Source organism: Takifugu flavidus, chromosome 19, assembly GCF_003711565.1.
Source record: "Takifugu flavidus isolate HTHZ2018 chromosome 19, ASM371156v2, whole genome shotgun sequence".
Taxonomy (NCBI): domain Eukaryota; kingdom Metazoa; phylum Chordata; class Actinopteri; order Tetraodontiformes; family Tetraodontidae; genus Takifugu; species Takifugu flavidus.
In genome coordinates, this window is record NC_079538.1 from 4,934,879 (window position 1) to 4,957,086 (window position 22,208).

The 22,208-nt window shown below is 47.5% G+C and overlaps 1 protein-coding gene and 1 non-coding gene across 2 annotated transcripts in view; one reads left to right on the plus strand and one right to left on the minus strand.

Annotated features, from left to right (window-relative positions):
- LOC130516215 (protein eva-1 homolog C) overlaps positions 1-22,208 on the plus strand; it is a 42,507-nt gene that overhangs the window by 7,089 nt on the left and 13,210 nt on the right. Inside the window, exons 2-5 of the mRNA XM_057017112.1 lie at positions 4,545-4,768; positions 5,865-5,988; positions 7,716-7,868; positions 12,938-13,081. Of these exons, the coding sequence (XP_056873092.1) occupies positions 4,545-4,768; positions 5,865-5,988; positions 7,716-7,868; positions 12,938-13,081 (645 nt within the window). The remainder of the gene's footprint in view (positions 1-4,544; positions 4,769-5,864; positions 5,989-7,715; positions 7,869-12,937; positions 13,082-22,208) is intronic.
- Positions 17,791-17,863, minus strand: trnar-acg (transfer RNA arginine (anticodon ACG)). Its single transcript has one exon. It is a non-coding gene; the product is annotated as a tRNA-Arg (tRNA).

The following is a 22,208-nucleotide window of genomic DNA, read 5'->3' on the forward strand; positions in this document are numbered from 1 at the left end:
CTTCCCCACTTCCCATATCCCATCAGTTGATGTTTGAACAACCCAAGGCGCTCTGATAGCAAAGTGTGACACCCTTTCTGGGGTTTATCTCATGGAACAGGAGATTTATCTCAACAGGAACAGGAGATTTAACTTCCCCTGTTTGTAGATGTAGTCTGTAAAACAAAAGATGGGATGTTTCCTGGAAAGCTTCTGTTGCTGTTAGAGTTGGAAGCCAATAAAAGCGTGTAAAAACGACGATGGACTTGGGTGTAAAAACTGCAGAAAATACCTGCAGCAAATCTGCAATTAATTTGATGACACAGAATGAAGGTAGTAAATCTGAATAAGCGTCAGTTTATTTCTACTTCATTTCAGAAATGAGCCAACATTAACAGAACTTGATAGATCCTGTTTTGGGTTATGATCAAATTGCTGCAGGGACTCTCAAAATCACTTAACATTTATTTCGGCACTTTCCATAATGGGCTGAATATTTACAGTTCTTAAGCAGTTTAAAGATAATCCTGCGTTGACTTTTGCCAAATTGAACTGCTTAGGTTGCAGCCACGTATCTCTGTGCTCTTTTTCTGCTCCATAGCGCGATCAGCGAGAAAGTGGGCTAATCCAAAATGTGATTATGGTAGCAAGACTTAAGTATTGTTAGCAGAGGAATGCAGTGTATTTGAGGAATGCTATTTTTTAGACCTGAATGGCACTAAGTACTGTATCTGGCACTTTTACAGCACGGAACTCTTTTGACATCATGCTTATTGTGCAGCAGTGTGTCCTTTGTGGTGTGTGTGTGTGTGTGTGTGTGTGAACTTTTGCTTCTTATTTAATCAACATGTCTCATTCTGAGGAGCCCATTCAGGACTTTTGCGCTCTTGGTTTAGGTCTTGTAAATGTGTAACGGCATGCTGTGTTCGGGGACCCCTGGCAGCCACCGCAGCCTGTGGGGAAACACAATTACTCCAGCACCTAAAGCCACCAGTTCAGGCCTATGGGCTGACCATCGCCACATCTGGTACTCGCTGCCCTGACTTTATAGGGTTCCCTACTCTGAATATAAGATTATATAAGGAGTATCTTTCAGAATTGGCCCCATCACATGATTAGTTTTCAACAGGCATCTTTTGTGGGCCCTTTTTGCTTTCTCTATCTCTTTGTCTTTGGCTTTGAGCGCCTTCCCTTTACGTCTTTATCTGCCTCCATCTTTGAAGGAAGCCTCCGCTCTTCCCAGTAATAGCAACTTAAAGGGAATTCTTTCTCCAACAGTAGACCTGCGGAGCTCCATGTTTGAACATTGGATAGCTGTAATGTGCTTAAAATAACACCAGTAAGGTAATAATAAAAAGAAGCTCTAAACTATCAATTTACTGAGATGAAACAGTTTTATAGCTTTTGGCTTTTTATTGCTTTTCTTTTCAAGTGTGTTTGGAGTTGCTCTCAAAGAACCATTGATCTTAATACAACGTAAACGGAGCAATTTTGTTGCAATAAGCAAAGCTTTAATCTTTTAATAGTCTGCGATATCGCACATTCTTTGCCGAAGCGAGAGGCTTTACAAACATTAACTCACAGGCAACATAAAAGTGGGCAATAGGAGTGAGCAGCGTGAAACCTGCTGCACATGCTCAATCAGTGGGCCAATAGGAGGAGGGGGCATTTTTCAAATGCAGGAGAAAAGCAAAGAGTGTGAATAACGAGCCCTGCGATCGCGACGCCTTCCCATTTCACCTGCACTCACGTCACACCACAAACACGTCTAGTGGGTTTTAGGCGACAGCGAGGGTCTCGGTCTTGCCTCGACATGGGAATTTCAGGGAGTCCTGAAAAAATAGACTGAGGAATATTTGTCAAATCTCTGCTGTAAGATGGTGCCTGCATGTGTTCCGCACCTCTTCGCAAATAACCAGTAGGTCCCTGGGAGGAAAATTGGCCTCTTTCTTTGTGGTGTTGACACAACACGGTGGTCTTTCACTAATCCCCATCATACCTGACCCCCCTTCGTCACTGGGTCAGCCTTTGGGGTCAGCACATGACTGCGAGGGAGTAGCTAACAATCACAAGGGCCTCCGGTTTCTGTCGTAACAATTGGCTGAAAGGCTGAAGATGAAGAAGGTTAAGTCCCATCGTGTGACACGATCCCATCGTGGTTGTAGGACAGAAATAAAAACACGTGGTCTCTTTCTGTCAGGACATTCAGCCTGTGGACGGTTTGCTGGAGAGTAGCTGTCTATTTCTGCCCGAGCTGCAGCACAACCACAACCCCTTTTCTCTTTTTTTAAAAGAGCAAATAAAGAAGAAAGCAGACGTAAAAGCTCAGCCCTGTTACGGAAAAGGTTAGCAGGCTAATTAAGGAAAGAGTCTGGGCCCCACATGAAAGGAAACTGGGAGGAGAGGCAGAAACGGCTCCCCCATTGTCCAACCTTCTGCCTATGAGGGACAGCTGTCATTGGCTGGAAGGTTTGCACAGGTGCCCCATCCCCGCCCGATTTCTTTTTTTTTGGTCTTGAAAGCGCATTTCAGTCAACAGGTAGCATGAAGGGAACAATAGCAGCAATCCTGATGGAGAAAGAGAGAAGCTAGAGTGAGAGGAGGGTTCTGTGATGAAGTCTTTGTGAAAGCACCTGAGGGTTTTTGTGTGAGATAATCTGTTTGCATTTACCCACAATCCCATTTTATAGAGTTGAGGTAGGCGTAGCGCCGCGTTCATGGTGCTCAGCGTTGCTCCCCACCACCACCACCACCACCACCACCCCTCCTCCTTCAAGTGATCTGTCGAGAAACCCTCTGCAGATGTCCCTCTATTCATACCCCAGGTTCCCATGCTCGGACGGCTGTACCCGGGCGTGTTCATCTGGAGAGCCAAGCAGAACCCGTGGTCTCTCATGGCACTGGCGTTCTGCCCAGAACCAGCCAAAATAATGTGATACTGTTACACAAACACCCCCCCACACACACACACACACACACACATGCACACCCAGGCCTCGGGAGCAGGGCAGCAGGGCTCGTTCCTGCCACAGCATTTGTGTCGATGTTGTGTGTACATGTGTGTGTCAGTGTGTGGTCCCGCTGCCAGGGGGATTGCCAAGTTCTCACTCGGGCTGTGTGGAATGCGCCGGGCAAAGAGGAGCTCTGTGTTGAAGGAACTGGTGAAGCGTTTGAAAGAAAAATAACACCGTTTCAGCGACGATGGCACGAAGCCAAAGTTTGCATCCCACCCGTCACAGGTTAAAAGGGGATGTGCAAGATCTTCATGCGGTGCTTTTTTTGTTTGTTTGCCTAATTTCTGCACGCTCCCTATAAGTCTTGGAGGGTGCGGCAAGCCCACCGTTGCGGGCAGGTGGTGCAAAGATTAAAAAACGTTTAAAGTGTAGCACAGTGGGTGATGGAGCGGGAATCTCAAGATCTTTCCATGGGAATTTCATTGACCTTAAGCCTGAGCGGAGAGTGATGTCACAGCCACAGTATCAGAGGTCAGGATCTCACCCAGCCCTGCTATTTATTTAAGCCACAATCAGGTCACTTTGCGTGTCCAAGTGTCATAAATTCAGATGGTGGCATGCAAGGCCTCTCTCCATAAACTTAAAATAGAATGAATGTGCACCTGTTTTCCATCTGCACATCCCGACCACAGGTGGAAACCTGTAAACGTGCTCCACGTTGGTTTAATAAGCCGCACTGTTTAGACTGGGACCGACCTTTCATTGCCTGAGAATGTGCGTCGTGTCTCTTCCTTCTTTTCATCGTTGCCATGGTAATAAAGAGGCACTGTGTATGTCTGTCATAGATGCCTCGGAGAGCACTTTATTTCCTCTTTCTTACTAAACATTAACCATGCTCCTGGATCTCAGGGAAGCTGGAGTTTCTTTTTGAATTATTTTGCATATTCCACGTCTGAAAGGTTCCCTGAGCGCTTCAGACTTGCTTCTGCGGGGTGAGCGTGTACGTCAGCCCGCTTTCTCCTTTATCTGCTGCTTGTCTCAGTCTGGAATGTTAATGGTGGGTTTTGTGATGGGTTCAGCTCTGCCGTGCGACTGACAAGCTGACTGGCAGCTTTGGGAGACTCTTAATGGGAATACAGTGTTATCTGAGAGGCCTCTGCGTTTAAAATAGGAGGGAAAAACAGACCTTTGATATTCCTCCTGGCATGGGTCAAGTGTATTTTTTTATTATTATTTTGGAGGGCTTTAAACTGCATAAACAGGTGAAGTCTGTCGACAACTCACTGCAGGAACTCTAAGACTTTTGACCTCTGGCTGGTGTCTTTAATATCAAACTCTGGATCTGCAGTGTTCTGAGCCTCCAGGCATCATTTCTATGTAAGCAGAGATCTGTCAGGGCTTGCTAATATGCAGCATTACCGAATGTAATGTGAAAGGGTTTGTAATGTAATGTGAAAGGGCGCTATGAAAGAACATTACGAAGTGCTTCCAGTCCCCTCAGTTGGAAGCAGGCTTTAACTTGTAACTTTCAGTGCTCAAATTTCAGTTTTCAACAATTCCAATCTTCGGTGTTGAATTGGGCTAATGTTGCTTCTGCTTTTGCACTCCCAGGTTACCTGTCCAAAGTGTTGAGGAACTACACAGAGAAGGCCTGTGACGGCGAGCTGTTGTCCGTCCGCTGCCCGCCCCGCACAACCATCACTGTTCAGTCAGCGTTCTATGGAAGGAAAGGCACCTCAGACCCCGAAAGGTGCCCCCAAACCTACCAGGCCCTCCTAAATTCTTATCACGCCCCTGAGGATGATCAATATTGCTCCGTGTCAACTGCGCTCCAGGTAAACACTCTGAAATGTATATATACCCCCCCACCCCCCCACCCCGACCTCTGTTAGTCCCCCCTCCTTTGCTCAAATTCAGACTTCAGTCCTGAATAGGAAATGGTCAAATTGGCCAAAGGGTTATATTCTGGAGAAGCCCCCGATTATGTAATGCTTTGTGAGGTTGTTTTCCGGCAAATTACACCCTCAAAGAGGAAGCAGACTTGTATGTTCCTGCGGCACAAAGCGATTTCATGGGGTTCTTGCCTTTGCATCCTTTCCTAAATTGGGCTGTGGCTGGACTAAACCCCCGTTTGCTCACACCAATACAAACACACACAAACACAGACTGTTCTGCATTCAGTGGGTCAAGGGCTGCGTTCTAAGGCCACTTGTCTTCCAGCATCAAACACCCTCCGATTCTATAATAGACCGACCGGCCGTGAATGCACAGACACAGAGGCGTATTGTGCCGAATCAGGAGAATGACTGACTGCTGCGCCACCCACATTAGAACGACCCCCAAGGAATCTTATTGTACCACCTGTTTGTGACCCTTGGGTGCTTGGTATTCTGGTGGAAGTGTGTCCTAAAATGACCGGGGTCAAAGGTGATCTCATTTTGACTTCCTTGTGTATTACTAACAGGATCTGCCCTGATTTATTTTATTCCACACATCCTGGAATACAATCCTCCGCAGACGTGTCTCATAGGTTTTCTTACAATCACCTTTGAGGTCCGGGGAAATGAGAACCTGAGCTTGTTGTGCGTCAGGGAACAGACGGAACGCATCTTTGCAGATTGGTGTGCTCCAGATCGTTCACTCACCCCTCCCACCCAAAGGATCTCCATCGCAGGAATGTGCTCACCTGTGCTGGAGCCTGCTTTAGATGAAACCTGAGAAGCAAAAGGACTCCAGGAAATGAGTGGACCTTTCCAGAGATTTCTTTTTCCTGCTCTTTCTTCTCTTCCGTAAACGCATGGCCACTTGCAGACCTACTGAAGTGGTTTTAGGTTTGCCCGCCGCTGGTCTCGTTGCCATTGCCTCATTGTTCTGCCTTTAAGACCGTCTGCAGTTCTGTCCCAATCACAGTCCATCGTCTCTGTCTTTTAGAAAATGCTGGACGAGTGCCAGGACAGAAGAAACTGTCAAGTCCTTGTCAACAGCCGCGTGTTTGGGGCCGACTCGTGCCCAGGCAGCAGTAAACACCTCATTGTTTGGTACAAATGCAGACCTAGTAAGTGGCTCACCACCTCAAATACTGACAGTGACACACATTTCTCTCATTCTAAAGAGTTGATGACATATTTTTAAGTTTCACATTGATGTAAATCTTTTTGTTCTAGTCATACCAAGTACGGTTGCAAATGCCATCCAACTCCACTCCTTGACATCCCACCCATACCTTGTACCTTTGGTGTGCCCCAGGGCTCTGTCCTAGGGCCCCTTCCTTTCATCACCTACCTCTTTCTCCCTGGGAATGGTTCATTTCCAGCACTTCGTGGATGATACCCACCTCTACATTTCCGGCACAACCAAACTCCACACTCCCGCCATCCTCCCTCACCGAGTTTATCTGAAATTAAATGCTGGTTCAACTGAATCTACCTGAAACTTTAACAACAGTGATGGAACAGAATTGATTCTTGTTGGTACCAAATCTACATTATCCAACGTTGGCAGGTTTGGTCTCACAAGCGCTCTCTCCTTACCCCCAGTCTAAGAGTCCAGCTGTCATCCGCAATGCCGTACTATCCTTTCAATGTCACATCAGTAAAGTTATGTGGTATCCTACTGTATACATTTTAGGCCATCCAATAGCTTGCCAATAGCTTCTTTTCTGTCAATCTTCTCCATATTGCCACCTTACCCCATCCCTCAGATCCTCTTTCTCCTTCCACCTCACTATGCAGCTCACCCGCCTCAGCACCATTGGGAGTCGAGCTTTCAGCCGCTCTGCTCTCCTACTCTTTAAACCATCTTACCCTTTGTAATTAGACTTATTTTGCACTGTGTTATTCTAAACTATGTTTCTATCTGCTGTCTGTATGGGTTTTTATCAGCTGTATTATGTCTTTGTAAAGTGTCGAGCGTCTAGGCAGGTGCTTATAAATGAAATGTATTCCTGTAATTAAAGGTCAAAAGATTTGCTTGGTTGCTGCTTTCTCCGGACATCTTTAAGTAAAAGGTCTGCCTCACATCCTGCTTCTGCCATTCTTCTCAGCTTCATTAACCTTTAGCCTTCATTCACGCATATCTCTCCTCTTATCACTCTGCTTCCTTTACTGGCCAAGAAGCTTAAAGTATCACTCCCAAGGGGAGCCCAACAGTGCAATAATCCCACCCAGATGCTGGCCTCCATTCACAGATTGGTGCTGTGCTGAGCCAGGCCATGCTGAGTTGTGCGGCGCTTGACACTGGAGTGAACAGAAGTGGGCACTAATCCACCCTCCTCCACTTCTTCTGCTCTCCACTGGAACCCGGAGCCAATCAACAGCGTTTTGTTCGGTATCATTTAAGCGGTGACTTCTGTGGCGCCGAGAGAAAGGCCACGCGGGGGTGGCCGCTGAGGTGCACCGCGCAGGTGTCAGTGCCTCTGAAAGGAGAGGTGGATGAAGAGGAAGAGAAGTGGAGGATGGCAAAGGGAGTGGGCAAGAATGAATCTGTCGCCGCGACATTCCTGCTCCACTCCCCGTACGGGTGAAGAGCCGGAGTGTGTTTTTATCTGCCGGCCAGAGGAGCTGTTGTGGCCGTCACAGGTCACTGTGGCTGGTGTGTGTGAGGAATGCTGCTGCAGGGCTCTACATGTCCTCGGCGAAACACTATCTCACTTTCTGCCCGGTTGTAATAAATGAAGCTTTTGTCTGGACCTGTTTCCTTTGCTTATATATAACTTCTCCACAGTGCTTTAGTTACATTTCTGTATATTCACTTTTTTTTATTTCTGTCTTCTCTCTCATCCAGATGAGTATAAGAGTAAGGTGGTCTGCGAAGAAGAGAGAATGAGGCTGAGCTGCAAGCGGGGTATGCAGATCGCCGTTTACTCTGCTATGTTTGGCCGGACTCAGCAGGGCGCCCTGGAGTGTCCCCTGCACCACAGGAGGGCCCCGTCAGTAGGTGAGGCACCAACTCACTTTCAGTGCCAACCGGGCCGGTTCATAACGGTATAGAACTTTATGCAAAATCATCCAATCAAAATGGGTAAAAGGTTCATCGCGGAGTGTTGCGCAACAACCTTTAAACTCCTCTGAACCATGAAGCGAACTACAGATGCTGCCAGAATCGTTCACGTGGGAGATATCGCCTTGAGATACGATTGTCGCATCAATGAATTTGCTGATACCTGCCCTAAAAGAGAACCTATGTTGCCAAATCATCCCTGTCGTTCTCTGTTTGCTCACTTTAAGAAGCAAGTCCATATTTATCAGGTCTTCCTTAACTGTATAAAACCAGAACCTGCACAGATACTGCCAGGGGAACCGGGGTGGGCTGTAGATCAGGTGTCTCCGTCATACATAGCACAGCCTATGAGCCATAGAAAAGTGTGAGGTAGTATTGAGTTCCCTCCGTGTGTGTGTGTGTGTGTGTGTGTGTTTGGATCCATGACAAATCTTCAGCAAACCTAATCTAGACGCTGGACATTTGCTTTTGCGTTGCTGCTTTTTTGTCAACAAAGAGAAGGAAAGAGATGTTCAGGTTAGTGAATAAGTAGCCCGAGTCGCTGCAAATTAACCGGCCTGTTTGCCCATCGAAGTCCCAAAGGGACACAGCAGTACAGAGTGTTCTGCATGCTGTCATAATGAAAGGGGAGACGGACCGGGGTGGACGCAGTCGTCAGCCGGCAAGAAATCACAGACAGACAGAAAGAATGACGCTGTGCGTTTGAGTGCTGCTCTTAAGCAATCCAGCAGGTGGACCTGGAATGTGCAACAGGTAGGTCGAATGGACTAGACAGGGCTGGTCTGATATCTGGTTTCAGACTAAGATTAAATACAGTAGCTGGTTTCTCACAGCGCCAGGAGGTAACCCGACCCGGCTGTTACAGTTGTCCGGATTAGAGCGGGAGGACCAGCGGTGTCGTCTCATCGGATCCAATGTTGCTCTCGTGTTTGTTTACAACAACTGGACGCTCAGATCAAATGAACACCCTTTTTTAATGTGTCTTTTACACACACACGTGCACACACACACATACCTCCTCAGGCTGTTCCAGTCAGTCTCACCATGCAACATTTACCATCCCCTTTCCTATTTCATGTGGCCAGATCAGGAAGTCAGAGCGTTTTGAGTGACGGCTCAGACATTATTTGTTTGTTTTTAATAGGAACGACTGCGTGTTTGTTCCACAGCGATCCAAATCTCGGCTGTTGCTGCGTGTTTGAATAGCACAAAACGGCCCCGACCTCGAGTGACAATTGTGCCAAAAAACTATCGTAAATAACGTCCATTTGGTCGAACCACTTCGAGCCCTTTCTGTTCCACCCACTTCACCCATTGCGCTCCTCAATAGTGGTTTAATCTTTACTCGACATCACAATGATGTTCCTGGGAACTGTGAGCGGCCCTCCTGGCACGGTCGAGCCCCCCCTGGATTCTCTCCACACTCAGAAACGTCTTTCCCCCCCGTACAGACCCCGGCCGTCGCCGTTTCGTTCGCAGAAGCCATTAATAACACAGTTGCTTGTTTTCAAAATGGGAGATTTGTGTCTCCTTGGACGGTGCGTCTCAGACAGGTGACACATGCAGCATTTGCTTGTGCACCTGCTTTTGAATCCCTGCTTCTCTTTTATCCTCAGTCGAGAGTTCCACCTGCCAATTAGAGGTTGTTTTTGTGCAGCCTTGAGGGTGTGTTGTAATTTGCGAAGCCGTGTTTAAAGCTCCTGAAATCCGACATTTGTTTGTCACGGAGGCTGCAGCCGTTTGGTTGCTTGAGGAGCCCAGAAGCCCTGGAAAAAAACAAGGGAGATCAAAACGGAGGCATGTGCACACAAAGGTAAGCCCCCTTTGATCTGGCCTGTTTCTTGGTTTTGGGGCGGGTCATAGCAGTGGAGTTGGACAGGTCTCGGCGGCGATGGGGAATCCTCAAAGCAATGAGGCCTGCTTTCCCCCTCCTCTCTCATCTGCCCCATTACCATCACACATGCACACATCTTGACATCTAAATAGCCCCCCCCCCCCACCCCCCAACCTTTGGCATGCAGTTTTATGCTTTCATTGTTTCGTGCGTTGAAGGCAGGCCTGCTTTCAGTTTTAAGGCCTGGAGAGCAAAATGTGTTGGTTTTTATCCCCCCTACAAACAGCCGTAGCAGCTTTTAAAAACCAAGCGTGGACAGCTGCGTTTCAGATTTAACGCTGAGCTGTAACTCGAGCCGCAAACGTCTCTTTGGTGCATTTGTTGCTCTGGACAGTATTCAGGACAAACAAGTGGCGCTCCAGCTTTATGGTTATATGCCAGTGCAGCTAAAATAACTTAAATTTAGCGTCATTCATGCAGGCCAAGCAAGAAGGCGAAGAATGATTAGGCTGCTTCGAATGCATTAAAGGAAACATCAGTGATCAACGGTGCGAGAGAGGAGTCCCAAATTTATTAACATTAATCACGGAAAGCACTTAGTGTGTGTGTAGGTCCCTGTAGACTGTCACGCCATCTGAAAGTCCCGCTTTTCTGAGGCACAAAGGCGTTTAATCCTGCTCCACTCTTCCTAAGAAATGATACGTGTCGGTGAGCCGGAGCGTTACAGGAGATGGGAACTTTTGACAAGTTTGTCTGCTCATTGTCTTGGAAATTCCAGGAAAATGTGTGTGTGTGTGTGTGTGTGTGTGTGTGTGTGTGTGTGTGTGTGTGTGTGTGTAATACCCGGAGAAGTGTTATTGAGTGTTTCTGTGAGAATTTTCTGGAAGAGCCCACCATGGGTGGCCTGCGTTTGCGTGTGTGACCAGCACCAGCACCAGCTCATCTCGCCTTTAGCTTTGTAGTAAGGGATTTTAACATGTGAGACTAGAGATTCGCAATGGTGATGTCATTTAGAGCCTTTAAATATACATCTATAAATCTATAACTGTATTTGTACTGTGGTCCATGCCCGTCTGTTTACATTGCTGTTGGAAAGAGTCGTGAGTTACCTCCATTAACCACTAGGGGGCGAATTAACAGTCAGTGTGTAGGATTTGGTAGCATCTAGTGGTCAGAATAGAGATTAAATGGAACTGCTGTCTTTAAACCAGACTGACAAGCTGGGCTTCCTGGATATGTGCAGCCTTGCTGGGTTTCAATGAGTGGAGTTTAACAGTTCTGACGGCACCAATCAAGCGCCAAAGCAGAGCAACGCGGCAGCGCTCCACCGATGCCAGGATGTACTCGGGGAAAACGGGATCAGCTTCAGGTCACTCCAGGATGAGAAGCCATGCCTTTTGTGTGTCGTTGTTTGTTGCTCTCTGCATGTGGCCCCTGTGATCAGTCACCAGGGAGAGTGTGTGTCCTCCCTCTCTCTCAATGACTGCCTCCCCTGATGGGACCCTCTTTTCTGAATCAGAGGGTCTGGCCTTGTTGAGCGAACGGAGCATGTTTTTTCCTATGTGTTTAAGTGTGTGTGTGTGTGTGGGGGGGGGGGGGGTGTAAGAGAGGATCTGTTGTATGCTTTACTGTCTGTTCCAGTCTCTAATAAGTGCCGGGGGAGGTCAGGCCCCAAGGAATTCACCCTTAAACTGGGCTGTGTCTGTGCATACGTCTGAGCCAGAGGACAAAGGAGACACACACACACACACACACACACACACACACACACACATTTGTCTACTAATCACCCAGTCATACAATCAAAGCTGGAGCTAATGGGAGACGGCCTGTCAGAGGGTTCCTTCCAGGCCAGGAGTTCTCATTGACGTTGATGAATACACACATAGAAATGTGTCATTTCTGACGCTCGTCATCAAAAGTTAGAAATCATAAGTGTATCTAGAAAGCGTATCTAGAAAAACGTCAGGAATCGGCATGTGTTTTAAGCATCAGTTTGAACTCCCCAACCTTTGAGGTGTCTGACCACTTATCCAGTTACACGTACTGGTTCCCACAGGCTTTCACCTCACTGCATCCTGCTTGGAAATTCCAGTGTTGTCGGCCCCAGCTGGGAAGTGTCCGGTTGCCCCACTCAAACCCGCTGACATTGATTCGGTTTCGCATTCTTAAGCCGCTTTCGCTTTGATCTACGAATCCGCTCATTACCGGGTAATTACGCGCAGTTCTTGACTGTGACCGAGTGTGAGGCTACAGAGTCCTCGACTTTTAACTCCATTCCTTCCGTTGACTCCGTAGATGCCTTCCTTTACTTTCTGACCAGAACGTTTGCCCTTTGACCTGCAGCATCATTTGTTAGGGCTTGTCCGAGCAACCCTTCACCCCAAACTTTCTCTCTCTCTCTCTCTCTCTCTCTCTGTCTCTCTCTACCCACCTGGGCAGACAGAGTCCACGTTCAACTACGGATTTATTTGAGTTGTTTCTAGCGGTTGGATGCAGCGTGGGGGCTGGAAGGGCACCCATGTGGAATCCTGAATCCTGTTGTTTCCAAGCCTTTTTTTCTTCCAAATGGAAATTTAGATGTAATTGGTGTAATTTGTGAAGTTAAAGGGGGGAATACCACAATCAAATAATTAGTTATTTATATGAGAAAATTAGAGTATCCCCCAGATGATGAGGGCTGCAGGTGAGACCACTGATGGGCTCTTGACAGCGACGTCAACCATCCATCACTCTGGAGGGGCTGGTCGACAGACACAGATGCGTACATGCATAGGTGTAGATCAGGTGTCCTTCAGACATTGTGGGGCACCGGTGAGGTTGTGGACAGGTTGTGGTTGCGGCCCACCCCGGATGAGTACCTGAAATGTGACTTATCCATCAGCAACTGGGAAAAAAGAAGAGTTTATGTTCATTTTCCCAGTGATAGTGTCTTATAGGAAATATTTATTTGAGTGTTTCATAATTACACACCAAACTACGGAATTGCGGGTAAGGTGTCCATTGTAAGTTAGAGTAATACCACAGAATCTTTGAAATTGATATAGCTCTTACGATCGAGAGACATATCAAACCAGTGCACTTTAAAAAATAAAAAAAATAAAACCTAAATGTATTGGTAGAGCAGGGACTCCCCTCATCTCACATTTCCCTGCTGTCTCTTTTCCCTCAGATTGCCAGTCATCCGTGGCCCTAGAGATTCTCACCTCCCGCTGTCAGGAGAAGAAAAGCTGCCTAGTTCGTGCCACCACCAGAGAATTTGGAGATCCTTGTTACTCTGGCACCCGGAAATACCTCAGTGTCATCTACACATGCGGTGAGTTCAATTCTTCCCTGCGTGACCACCAGGGGGCGCCATTCGCCCAATTACCAGCGCGCTTACGGTTCTATAACGTTTAAATGAAAGTAAATATTGTCTTATTTCTCTCCGAGCTCCGAGTTTGAAATATGTATGGCTCATGCTGCTTTATGAAGAGTATGCCGCCATTTAATTATCATAGGATAACTCAATACCTTAATCAACCCACACAAGAAGCAATATTTCTACATTTCTATTACTTTAACAAGAAATAAAGCTTTTTTTTGTTGTTTTGAATCTGTTTCTTCACAGACAACAGGTATTAATGGTACAAAAATGCTAAATTTGATGGACTCATTAATTTTTAATGTTAAAACACATGTTTCGTGTGAATCTTTAATGTTCTTTCACATGTGTTCTGTACCCCTGGGCTATTTCTGACCCCTCAGAGTTGTAATTTATCAACCACACACTTAGAGACACAGGATGCATTACAGAAACGCTAAAATGTGCCTCCGGCACCAGAAGCTGATCCGTCATCATGGGAATCCTGAGATCTTGACAAAACTAACTTCCTTCAGATCAGATCTTAATTGACAGGTTTAGTCTCCGTCACCAGACTGTCCATCAATATTTGTGGAACAGGTGATGTTTCCTTTGCTGTTTGTTGTCCCCTTGCTCAAGAATCTGATTATTATCAGCGCAATCAAGGCAAGAACAGGGAGGCTGTTTATGGAGTCTCCAGGTTTAAATCTCTCTCTGACCTCCCTTATCTGTGGCTGATAACACAACCAGCAGCTGTAACGCCGTGTCGGCTCAGTCAATGTGTCAGAGGGTCCAGACGCTCTGCAGACAAATCCTGGGAAATGTGCTGCGACGCGGGGGTTACACATTGGTTTTTAGGGGTTGTGGTGAGGGGGCGTTCGAGAGTAAATCTCCCTTGTGGCAGCAGACGTGACGTCGTCGGTTCGTCCGGGCTCTGCTAACGCGGTAATTTGAGGCTTCTTCATCGGTGCTTGAGAGTCTGTGGGCTCGACCCTATTTGGGTCGGAGGATTTCTGTCTCTGTTCTAAATTACACTTTTATGTCCCAATGTGCCGTCTGGTGAAAAACTCGATCCACATTGTTGCTGTTGCACGATGCTGCTAGCTGCTTTTGGATCCTCCCAAGTGTAAAATAGTCACATTAGTTCTGCGGGTGGTTGTCTGAGCACGTGTTCAGATGTGCACAGTCAGGTTTGACCGATTTCTGGACCCTGGGCTCATCTGGGATTGATAAAGCTGTCACATTTCTGAGCTCAAGGGTCTTCCCAATTCTGCCTCAGGGGGGAAACTCTCTCTCTCCTCAAAAATAACACAGCTGCAAATGGCCCGGTACACCGCCATCGTTCTCCCTGGCAGCTCTGACATGCAGTCCACGCTTCCACCTCCACCAGGCTTCATTCACGCCGAGTCCCCCTGCATGAAGCCCACATAGTGTGTTTATTTGTCTAAATAAGAGCAGAAGCCTGGTTGCACAGGTCTGCATGTCTGTATTTGAACAGCATCAGACTTAGAGTAGCAGTAACTGTGGAACAGAGCAGCTCGAGGCACCAGACCGGCCCCTCTGAAGGTCTTCCGATGCTGTATTTGTTGTTTTGTCCCTTGGTTTGACCTTCTGTAGCTGCAGGAATCAAAGAGTCCTTCATGCTTGACGTGTCAATCTGTCAATGTCAAAAAATAAAGTTGTCTTTGTTTGCTGTAAATGTGTCACACCCCGGGCGGTGTTACAGTTGCCGGAAGAATCTTGCTTATGTCTGTTGCCAAAACAAACCATTTAGGGCGCAAAAATACGATTGATTTACGCTTTTTCTCCTGCTTTGAAAGGGAGGAGAGGCAGCCTGAGGCCATCTTGTTTCTGTCTCTCTGCCATTTCTGATATTACTCTCTCACCAACAACAATAATAAGATTAAACCTAGATTAAACATTACTCAAGCCCACAAGCAAAGTCTTTCACCTTCATCCTGAAGCCGGATGAAGTCTCTGAACCAATCAGAGCAGAGCGTCAGGGGATGATGGGTGACTTGAGGGCGACGAACGGGCCTAATTTCTGGAAAGGAAATAGTTTTCTTGTGTGTTTTGAAAAACAGGTGTTGAAAGCCACAATAGGAAACAAGTAATGAAAGCGTTAGTATTCAAATGATCGATGTGCGTTCAGATTGGGACTGCTGCAGTTTTTAGCAATGCAAAAGACTGTTAGCATTCAGCTAAGAAGTGTTTCCTTCATATTTTCAAATATTATATTGTGTATTTGTGCGAAGGAGCGTCAGTCAGGCTGCAGCTTCCTACTCTGCAGTCTGAAGCCTTCCTGATGGCGAAGCCCATCCAGCGGCGATTAAAGGGTGGCTGTCAGAGATCTGGTGGAAACTGTGCTTTTAATTGACGCGGTCTGAATCCAGGACGTTCTGGCTGCCTCCAGTGCGGCTCAGAGAGGCTGATTTAGATGCGACGTGGGAAAACACCCAGAACATAAAGCTATAATTCAGAGCCTTCAGACTGTCCCGTTTGGTTATTTGGACGTAGGCTCAAATATGCCGGACGTGTGGCCACTGTGAGGAACGCGCACGCCTGCAGCTCCAGTGTGTCAGCAGAGGAGACCTGCCAAAGTAAACAAGGTTCTATCCGAGTGCAGGCAGTGGCTGCTGCCCCCCACCAATCCCCCTTATAGCAAGAATTTATAGCTGCAGTAGAACAAAGTAGAAAAGTGGTGTGGCATTAAGTGCCCAAATGGTCTGCACTGCTTTTCTGAGGTTCTTGTACTTTGGGTCTCTATTGTCCACTTCTCCAAATGTTTCTTCTCTATGTTTCAGAGACTAGGAGGAGAAACGGTTCCTCATCCCATCACTCGATTAAACAAATGAATTTTTTGTAGAATAGCCAGTTACTAAAATATTCAATAGCTGTGACCTCTGATGACCTCTGACATTGCGCCATGGCGACAGTTAATTTGTCGGTGCTTATGATTAAAAAAAAAAAAACATCCTAAAACAGGAAGACTGGTCTTCTATAGAGTATTTACTGGAAAAATCAAAGAAACCTGAGTAAAAAGCACCAGATGATCAAGCCCAGCAGGCTCGGTGTCTGACCCAGTGACCCCCCCCCCCCATGACACCGCTTAGCTGTAAGCTGCAGTGAACACAAGATGGATGATATTGTTCTTGAAAGCATCTTAAACTTTCAACTTTCTTGTTGGGGACTCTTTGTTTTGTGTTTGAGTGTCAGGGTTTCGCCTGAGTGCACGGCCTGCGTGGGTGTGCTTCGCAAACAGCCAAATCCAGTCGAACCGGGCGGAGTGACCTAAACGCAACCCTTACATAGCCGACAGGTGAGGTCACAGGACGCGTCGTCACGGAGTACATAAACATAAACGGGAAACAAAGAGTTTGTAGAATCAAGGCCCAAATGTAGTCCAAGTGATCGACGATGCGTCTGACATTACTGAGCAGAAAGGAATGAAGCCGTCCATCCATCCCCGATCATGCAGACGCCCCGAAAACAACGGCCTGCAGCTGGCGCTCTCAGAGACACACACGTGACCTCTCCTGACCCCTGCGTGCGGTCGCGTTGGCTTCAGCTGATGCCCATAAAAGGCTCTGGGTTTGGGTAGAAGAGAAAGTTATGGAAGAGGAACATGCCAAGAGTTTCTCTTGGCAGAAAACACAGCGGGGCGATTTGCTGACGCGAGGGGTTGTGGCCTTTCTCGAAGCTCCACGCAGCTGATGTCGGCACCCACGGGGCCCAGATCCCACTGATTTACAGCCTCTGCTGGCTGCACACATGTTGGCACGTTGCTGATCTATTTTAATGGTAAATTGTGGGGAATCATTTGTTTTAATAAGATTAACATGTTCGTCTTTCTTACTGGTCTCTTGCCTCGCAGTATCTGACCCCAGTCGTTGCCTGGTCTCCATTCCTTTGTTCGCGGCACTTCTCCATCGTTTGTCTTTTGTCTCCAATCTGTCCAGCCACTGATAACCCCCCAGTTAAAGGTCAAAGGTGGAGGCTGACTGGTTCCTGTCGCTGTCTGTCTGAGACTTTTATTGCTTGAGGGTTGTTGTTTTTTACAGTGCATTTGGTTCAGCCTTCCACGAACCAGAGGCAGTTGTAACATTTTTTTGTCCGTAACTGTGTGTAAGGACGATCCAGCTGTTTGTGGCTATACATTAAAAGTGTTGCCAATCATTTGGTTTGATGGTTAAAATTGTAACTTTCTGTATCTTTAATTAGAAACTGGATGAATTGTTGAAACCACAACTAAACGCGAGCTGCGGCAGTTTGTGATGTGGCGGTAGTGAAGTGTCTCTGAAGTGTCCTTGTAAAGCATGCGATTAAAGTTGAGCAAATCCCTTTGGCAACGGGACGGAAAATACAGCATGATGATTGATCGGGACGCCTTCTCCAGAGTGATGACAGTAAAAAATGCGTCTTTGCTTCAGTCTTGCCCGTTCACGTGTCCTGGTGCTGTTTCCCTCGTTTTGTATCGGTGTTCTAAACCTTTAAACGAAAACAGAGAGATGCTGGAAATGGAAACAAGGCTGCAAGTGTGACCCCCATTAATGCACGTGTGAGGAGCGACGAGCTCACGGCCAGAGTCATTAAAAGGTCCCTTCAAGTGTTATCATATAAGCTTAAGCCCAAATTATTGGACTCTCTATTTCTTACAGTAGGTAAATAGAAGCTAAAATGAACGAGCCAGCCAGGAGTCGAACCTAGAATCTTCTGATCCGTAGTCAGACGCGTTATCCATTGCGCCACTGGCCCTCGACAACCAGGGTCTGGGTTTCCAGGGCTGATGCCTTCACTGACCACCTTTCACTGCTGGCTTCTGTTTCTATTTACAGTGAAATCTGAAGCATAATCCTTGTTCCTTCACTCGGGCTGGTCCGAGTTGGAAGCTACAGAATAAGCTCAAAGTGAGTCTGAAGGAGAGCCCGCAGTCAAGTTTGTCTTCCCGTTGATCCGGGCGTGAACTGAATGTCCGTGCGCCGCTGCCGCTGGTGTGTGTGCATCGTTGTTCGCCCAGCTCGTTTCAGGATCCATCTTGTTTTTAAATTTGTAGAGTTGGAGGATGTGGGGAGGGGCAGGCTAATGCTTTCCAGTCTGTGACTGATTCCCATTTCTCTCCTGCGGTGGACAAGGACAGAGGGAGAAGAGAGAATTATAGTGTGTGTGTGGGGGGGCAAGGAGAGAAGTTCCCAGGACATCTTAGAATTATAGTTCTGTCTGCATGTAAATGTGTTGGGGGGTGTCAGGAAGACATTCCAGGGACTTCCAGAGGGGGGGGAGAGCTCACACTTCTTTCAGTTCCGGCATTTGCATTGTGTGGATCACCCAGAGGTGCACGGTGCCGACCAGCTGTCGAGTGTTGGCAGTGGAACAGGAACGCAGAGCCGCCGCTACTCGATCAGCACAACTCTGATGACATCACATCAGCACTGTCATTCACGTGGTGGGCGTCCTAAAAAGGGCTCGGCGTTCCATGTTCCCGACCTGGGAAAGCGAAGCGCGCTACTCTTCAGCTTTCCCGCTCGCTGATCTTACTGCGTTTACTGAAGCGCAGCTTGGGGCAACAGCGTTCACCGCCTGTGCTCTGCAGAACCCCCGTCTGAGCTTATTGAACCCCTCAGGTCATTTCCTGGAGACGCACACTTCACTCGCCTACATACATGCATGCATACGCTGTGCTTGCCCCGCCTCCTTACCCCCCTCCCCCTTTCTACCTCTCTGCACATGCAGCAGTGGGCTGTGTAGGTGGACAACACACACATGTCTCGCCTCTCTCTCTCTCTCTCTCTCTCTCTTTCTCTCTCACTCTCTCTCTCTCTCTCTCTCTCTCTCTCTCTTTCTCTCTCACTCGCTCGTTTGCTCTCCTGCTGTCACATTCCGGTTGTCCAAAGCTGGGTTTAACTTTCTCCCTCCCTGGGTGCAGGAAGGAAAAGCAACCTGAAAGAGAAGAGGAATCAGATAAAACTTCTCTCTGGATGAAAACAAGAACTTCTTTGACTAGAAAAAGGGGGGAGTCACCTTAAAGAGCCATACCTTTTTAGAGACGCTGTCTATTCCACCTTTTCCCTCCCTGCTCTCGTCCGTCATTTCCTTTTTTTGGGATCTGCTCATTCCCCCTTCGGACTGACGGTGGACTCTATTCGCATGAGCGCTTGTTTTCACGGCAAAGCCAGCCGGGGCTCCGGAGGAGGAGGAGGGGACAGTGTTTGACAACTGCACACAAACACACGCTCAGAAAGAAAGTTACCGCCTGGACGTATTTTCCATTCGGCAATGCGTGCGTAAGTGCAGCCTCATCCTCAGCATGAACATGCGTTTCGGTCTCTTCTGTGGTCTGGAGGCTTCTGCACATCTTCTGGTAACTGCAGATGGTTCCACAGCAACTTTATCGTATTCTACCTGGTTTTCCTCCGTTTGTTCGGAGTGTTTAGCCTCGGAAAGCCTCAGGAAAGACGGTTTCAGCTTCAGGGATGTTGGAATGTGTTAACTTAAGTGTTAAGAAAAACAGTTAAAGGTTTAACAGCAGTGAAACTATATTCACGTGTCCTCCTCTATCCGTGTGTGTGTGTGTGTGTGTGCGTGCGTGTGTTTTTCCAGAGACCATCCATGGCTTTGTCCTAATGAGCTGCTGTTAGAGAATGGGCCCTGTTGGCAACAGTGGGACTCCACTGTAATTAACCGCAGAGTGAATAATACAGTGAACGCAACAGGAGCAACGGCCGTGATGGAGTCAGAACAGGCAGAAGGCTGCACAACCACCTTCTGTGCAAGGGGAATCTTTCTAATCAGAGCTCGTTTGCATTCCGGGCTAATGAGCATTTTCATGATTCATCAGTTTGGTCTGACTTTTGCTTTGGAGATGGGATGTTTTAGGGGGGGGGGGTTAATCCATCATCAGGCATTTGATGTAAACTGACCTAGGAGTCGCCACCTCTACAACACCTGAACGCAGCCCTGGTAAACATGGCTGTGTCTCAGTCCAGACAACGGAGCAGTCACTTCCTGGGAGTCAGGATGGCAAAAATTCCTTAAATGGTTTCCAAATGCTGTTTGTGTGAGTGTTTGACCACATTTGTGCACCAGTGTGTTTGGTGTTGCTTCTCCCAGTTTCCCAGCTAACCGATGCGTTGTCATTCCTCCGTAGTACCAGCTTGCAGTGATTGTCCCCCCTCCCTTCCCCAAACCACAAGGGAGTCTTTGTTAGTAATTTATGAATTAGTTGGTGGTTTGGGTTACGAGAAGAGGGGGCGGTCCCGAGGCTGACGGCACAGGAAGAGGAAGAGGTGCAGGCCCGGAGGTCGTTTTTGATCAGCTGGATCTGAACGCACTTGTTTATTATTCCAGATCAGCGGTCTGGAGGTCCTCTGGAACGATTAATGGGCATCTCCGTCTTCCCATTTGTCTTCCCTTTTCTCTCTACCCCCCCCCCCCCCCCCCCCCCAGGCTGCGATATGATGTCACGCTTTTACGGTCCCGTGATAATCTGTGCGAATCTGTGTCCAGCCATCCGATAAGGCTTCCAGCTCAGTTGGAAAAACAAAACGGGACCTTTTTTCTTTCCCTCTGCATCGTCCTGACTACATATAGCCCCCCCCCTACACACACTTGGAATGCTGGTCTCACCATCCACTGGCTTCCTCTTTGCTCTTTTTCATCAAGTGGTTTTATTTACTTTGTCTAGTCTGAATGGAACCTGGCGCGGGGCTAAGCTTTGGCCTGGTTCTCCCAGAAAAAAGCAACAGCCCTCTTTCCTTTCCAACCACCAACCCCCCCTCCCAGTAGATTTTTTTCAATCATTCTGTTCTTTTTCAAACTCAGCGCACGTTCCTATAATTTTCCTCCTTGTTTAATCTTTACCTTAAAATCTAAATGGGCATTTTGAAGGGCGAGAGGAGGCTGTTGGCACCTCTGGCTGACAAAGCAGATGTGGCTCAAAACACCATCAGAACCAACATGCAGCTGCTTACAGGAGTTGTCCAGTTAGACCCGGTCCATTTCTATAACTAAAACCCAAGTTTTAACCTTTGGATCAAACATAAGCATCCTTTTATCTGCTCACACGTCCCTTCTAATGCGTCCATCATTCAGATAATGGTCCGATAATGTGACTGGATGTCGATCTACTGCATGTGAGCCGACCATCCGACCATTTGGAGCAGGAAGAGATGTCCTGTGCAGGCGCTCGAGCTCGGCCCGTAATCCTGACGCAGACGTCCAACAACGTGTGAAAAGGTCATGGAAATGGTGGAAACTGGAATTGGTGTTTTGGACGGATAAATGCAACGTTGTCAGTTTACCCCTGCGTTGTTACCTTGCTAGCTACACTGTTGTTTTGGTGTGTTCGGGGAACTGGAAATGGTCCATTTACCGGCTAAAAGAGTGCAAATCTCCACCAGTCGAAGTGGAGATGACATGATTTTCAACAATTAATGGATTACATTTGTACTGGGATGAAAATGGTAGTCCTGTTAAACTGGAGTCTGGGAATCTTTTTATTGGCATTGGGGGGAAATGAATGAATGAATGTAACTGTACAGTGCATACAGCATGCAGTTTGTGTGTGTGTGTGTGTGTGTGTGTGTGTGTGTGGTGTGTGTGTGTGTGTGTGTGCATGTGTGCGTGTTGTTCATGCTTGAGTCTGATATGCCAGAAGGAAAACACACTTTTGAATAGATTTATTCAGACGGCTTTAGTGAGCCAGGCTCTCTCAGGAAGAGACACCCCGGCCAGTTTCACCCTGTGGGTGTGTGTGTGTCTGTGCACACGTGCGTGTGCGCGTGTCTTTGTGTGTGTTTCTGGTTGGCCTGAGAAGAACCTTCACAGTCCTCCAGGTAATTAGACCAGGCTGAACACTGAAACAGGCCAGTGTTCATGGTCAAACTGACTGTGTTTCACTAAAAGTGTATGTGTGTGTGAATGTGTGTGTGTGTGTGTGTGCTCACTTGTCTGTCCTGTACTGGAACCTCAGAGTGCGAGGTTCGGAGGTGGGCATCCCTCTCTGGGACAGCTGCTGAAGCCATAACGGGCCCAGTAGTCACGGTTGTTTTGGAAATTTCTGAACATGTGAGGCTAAATCCCTCAACAGATTCCACCTTCAGAG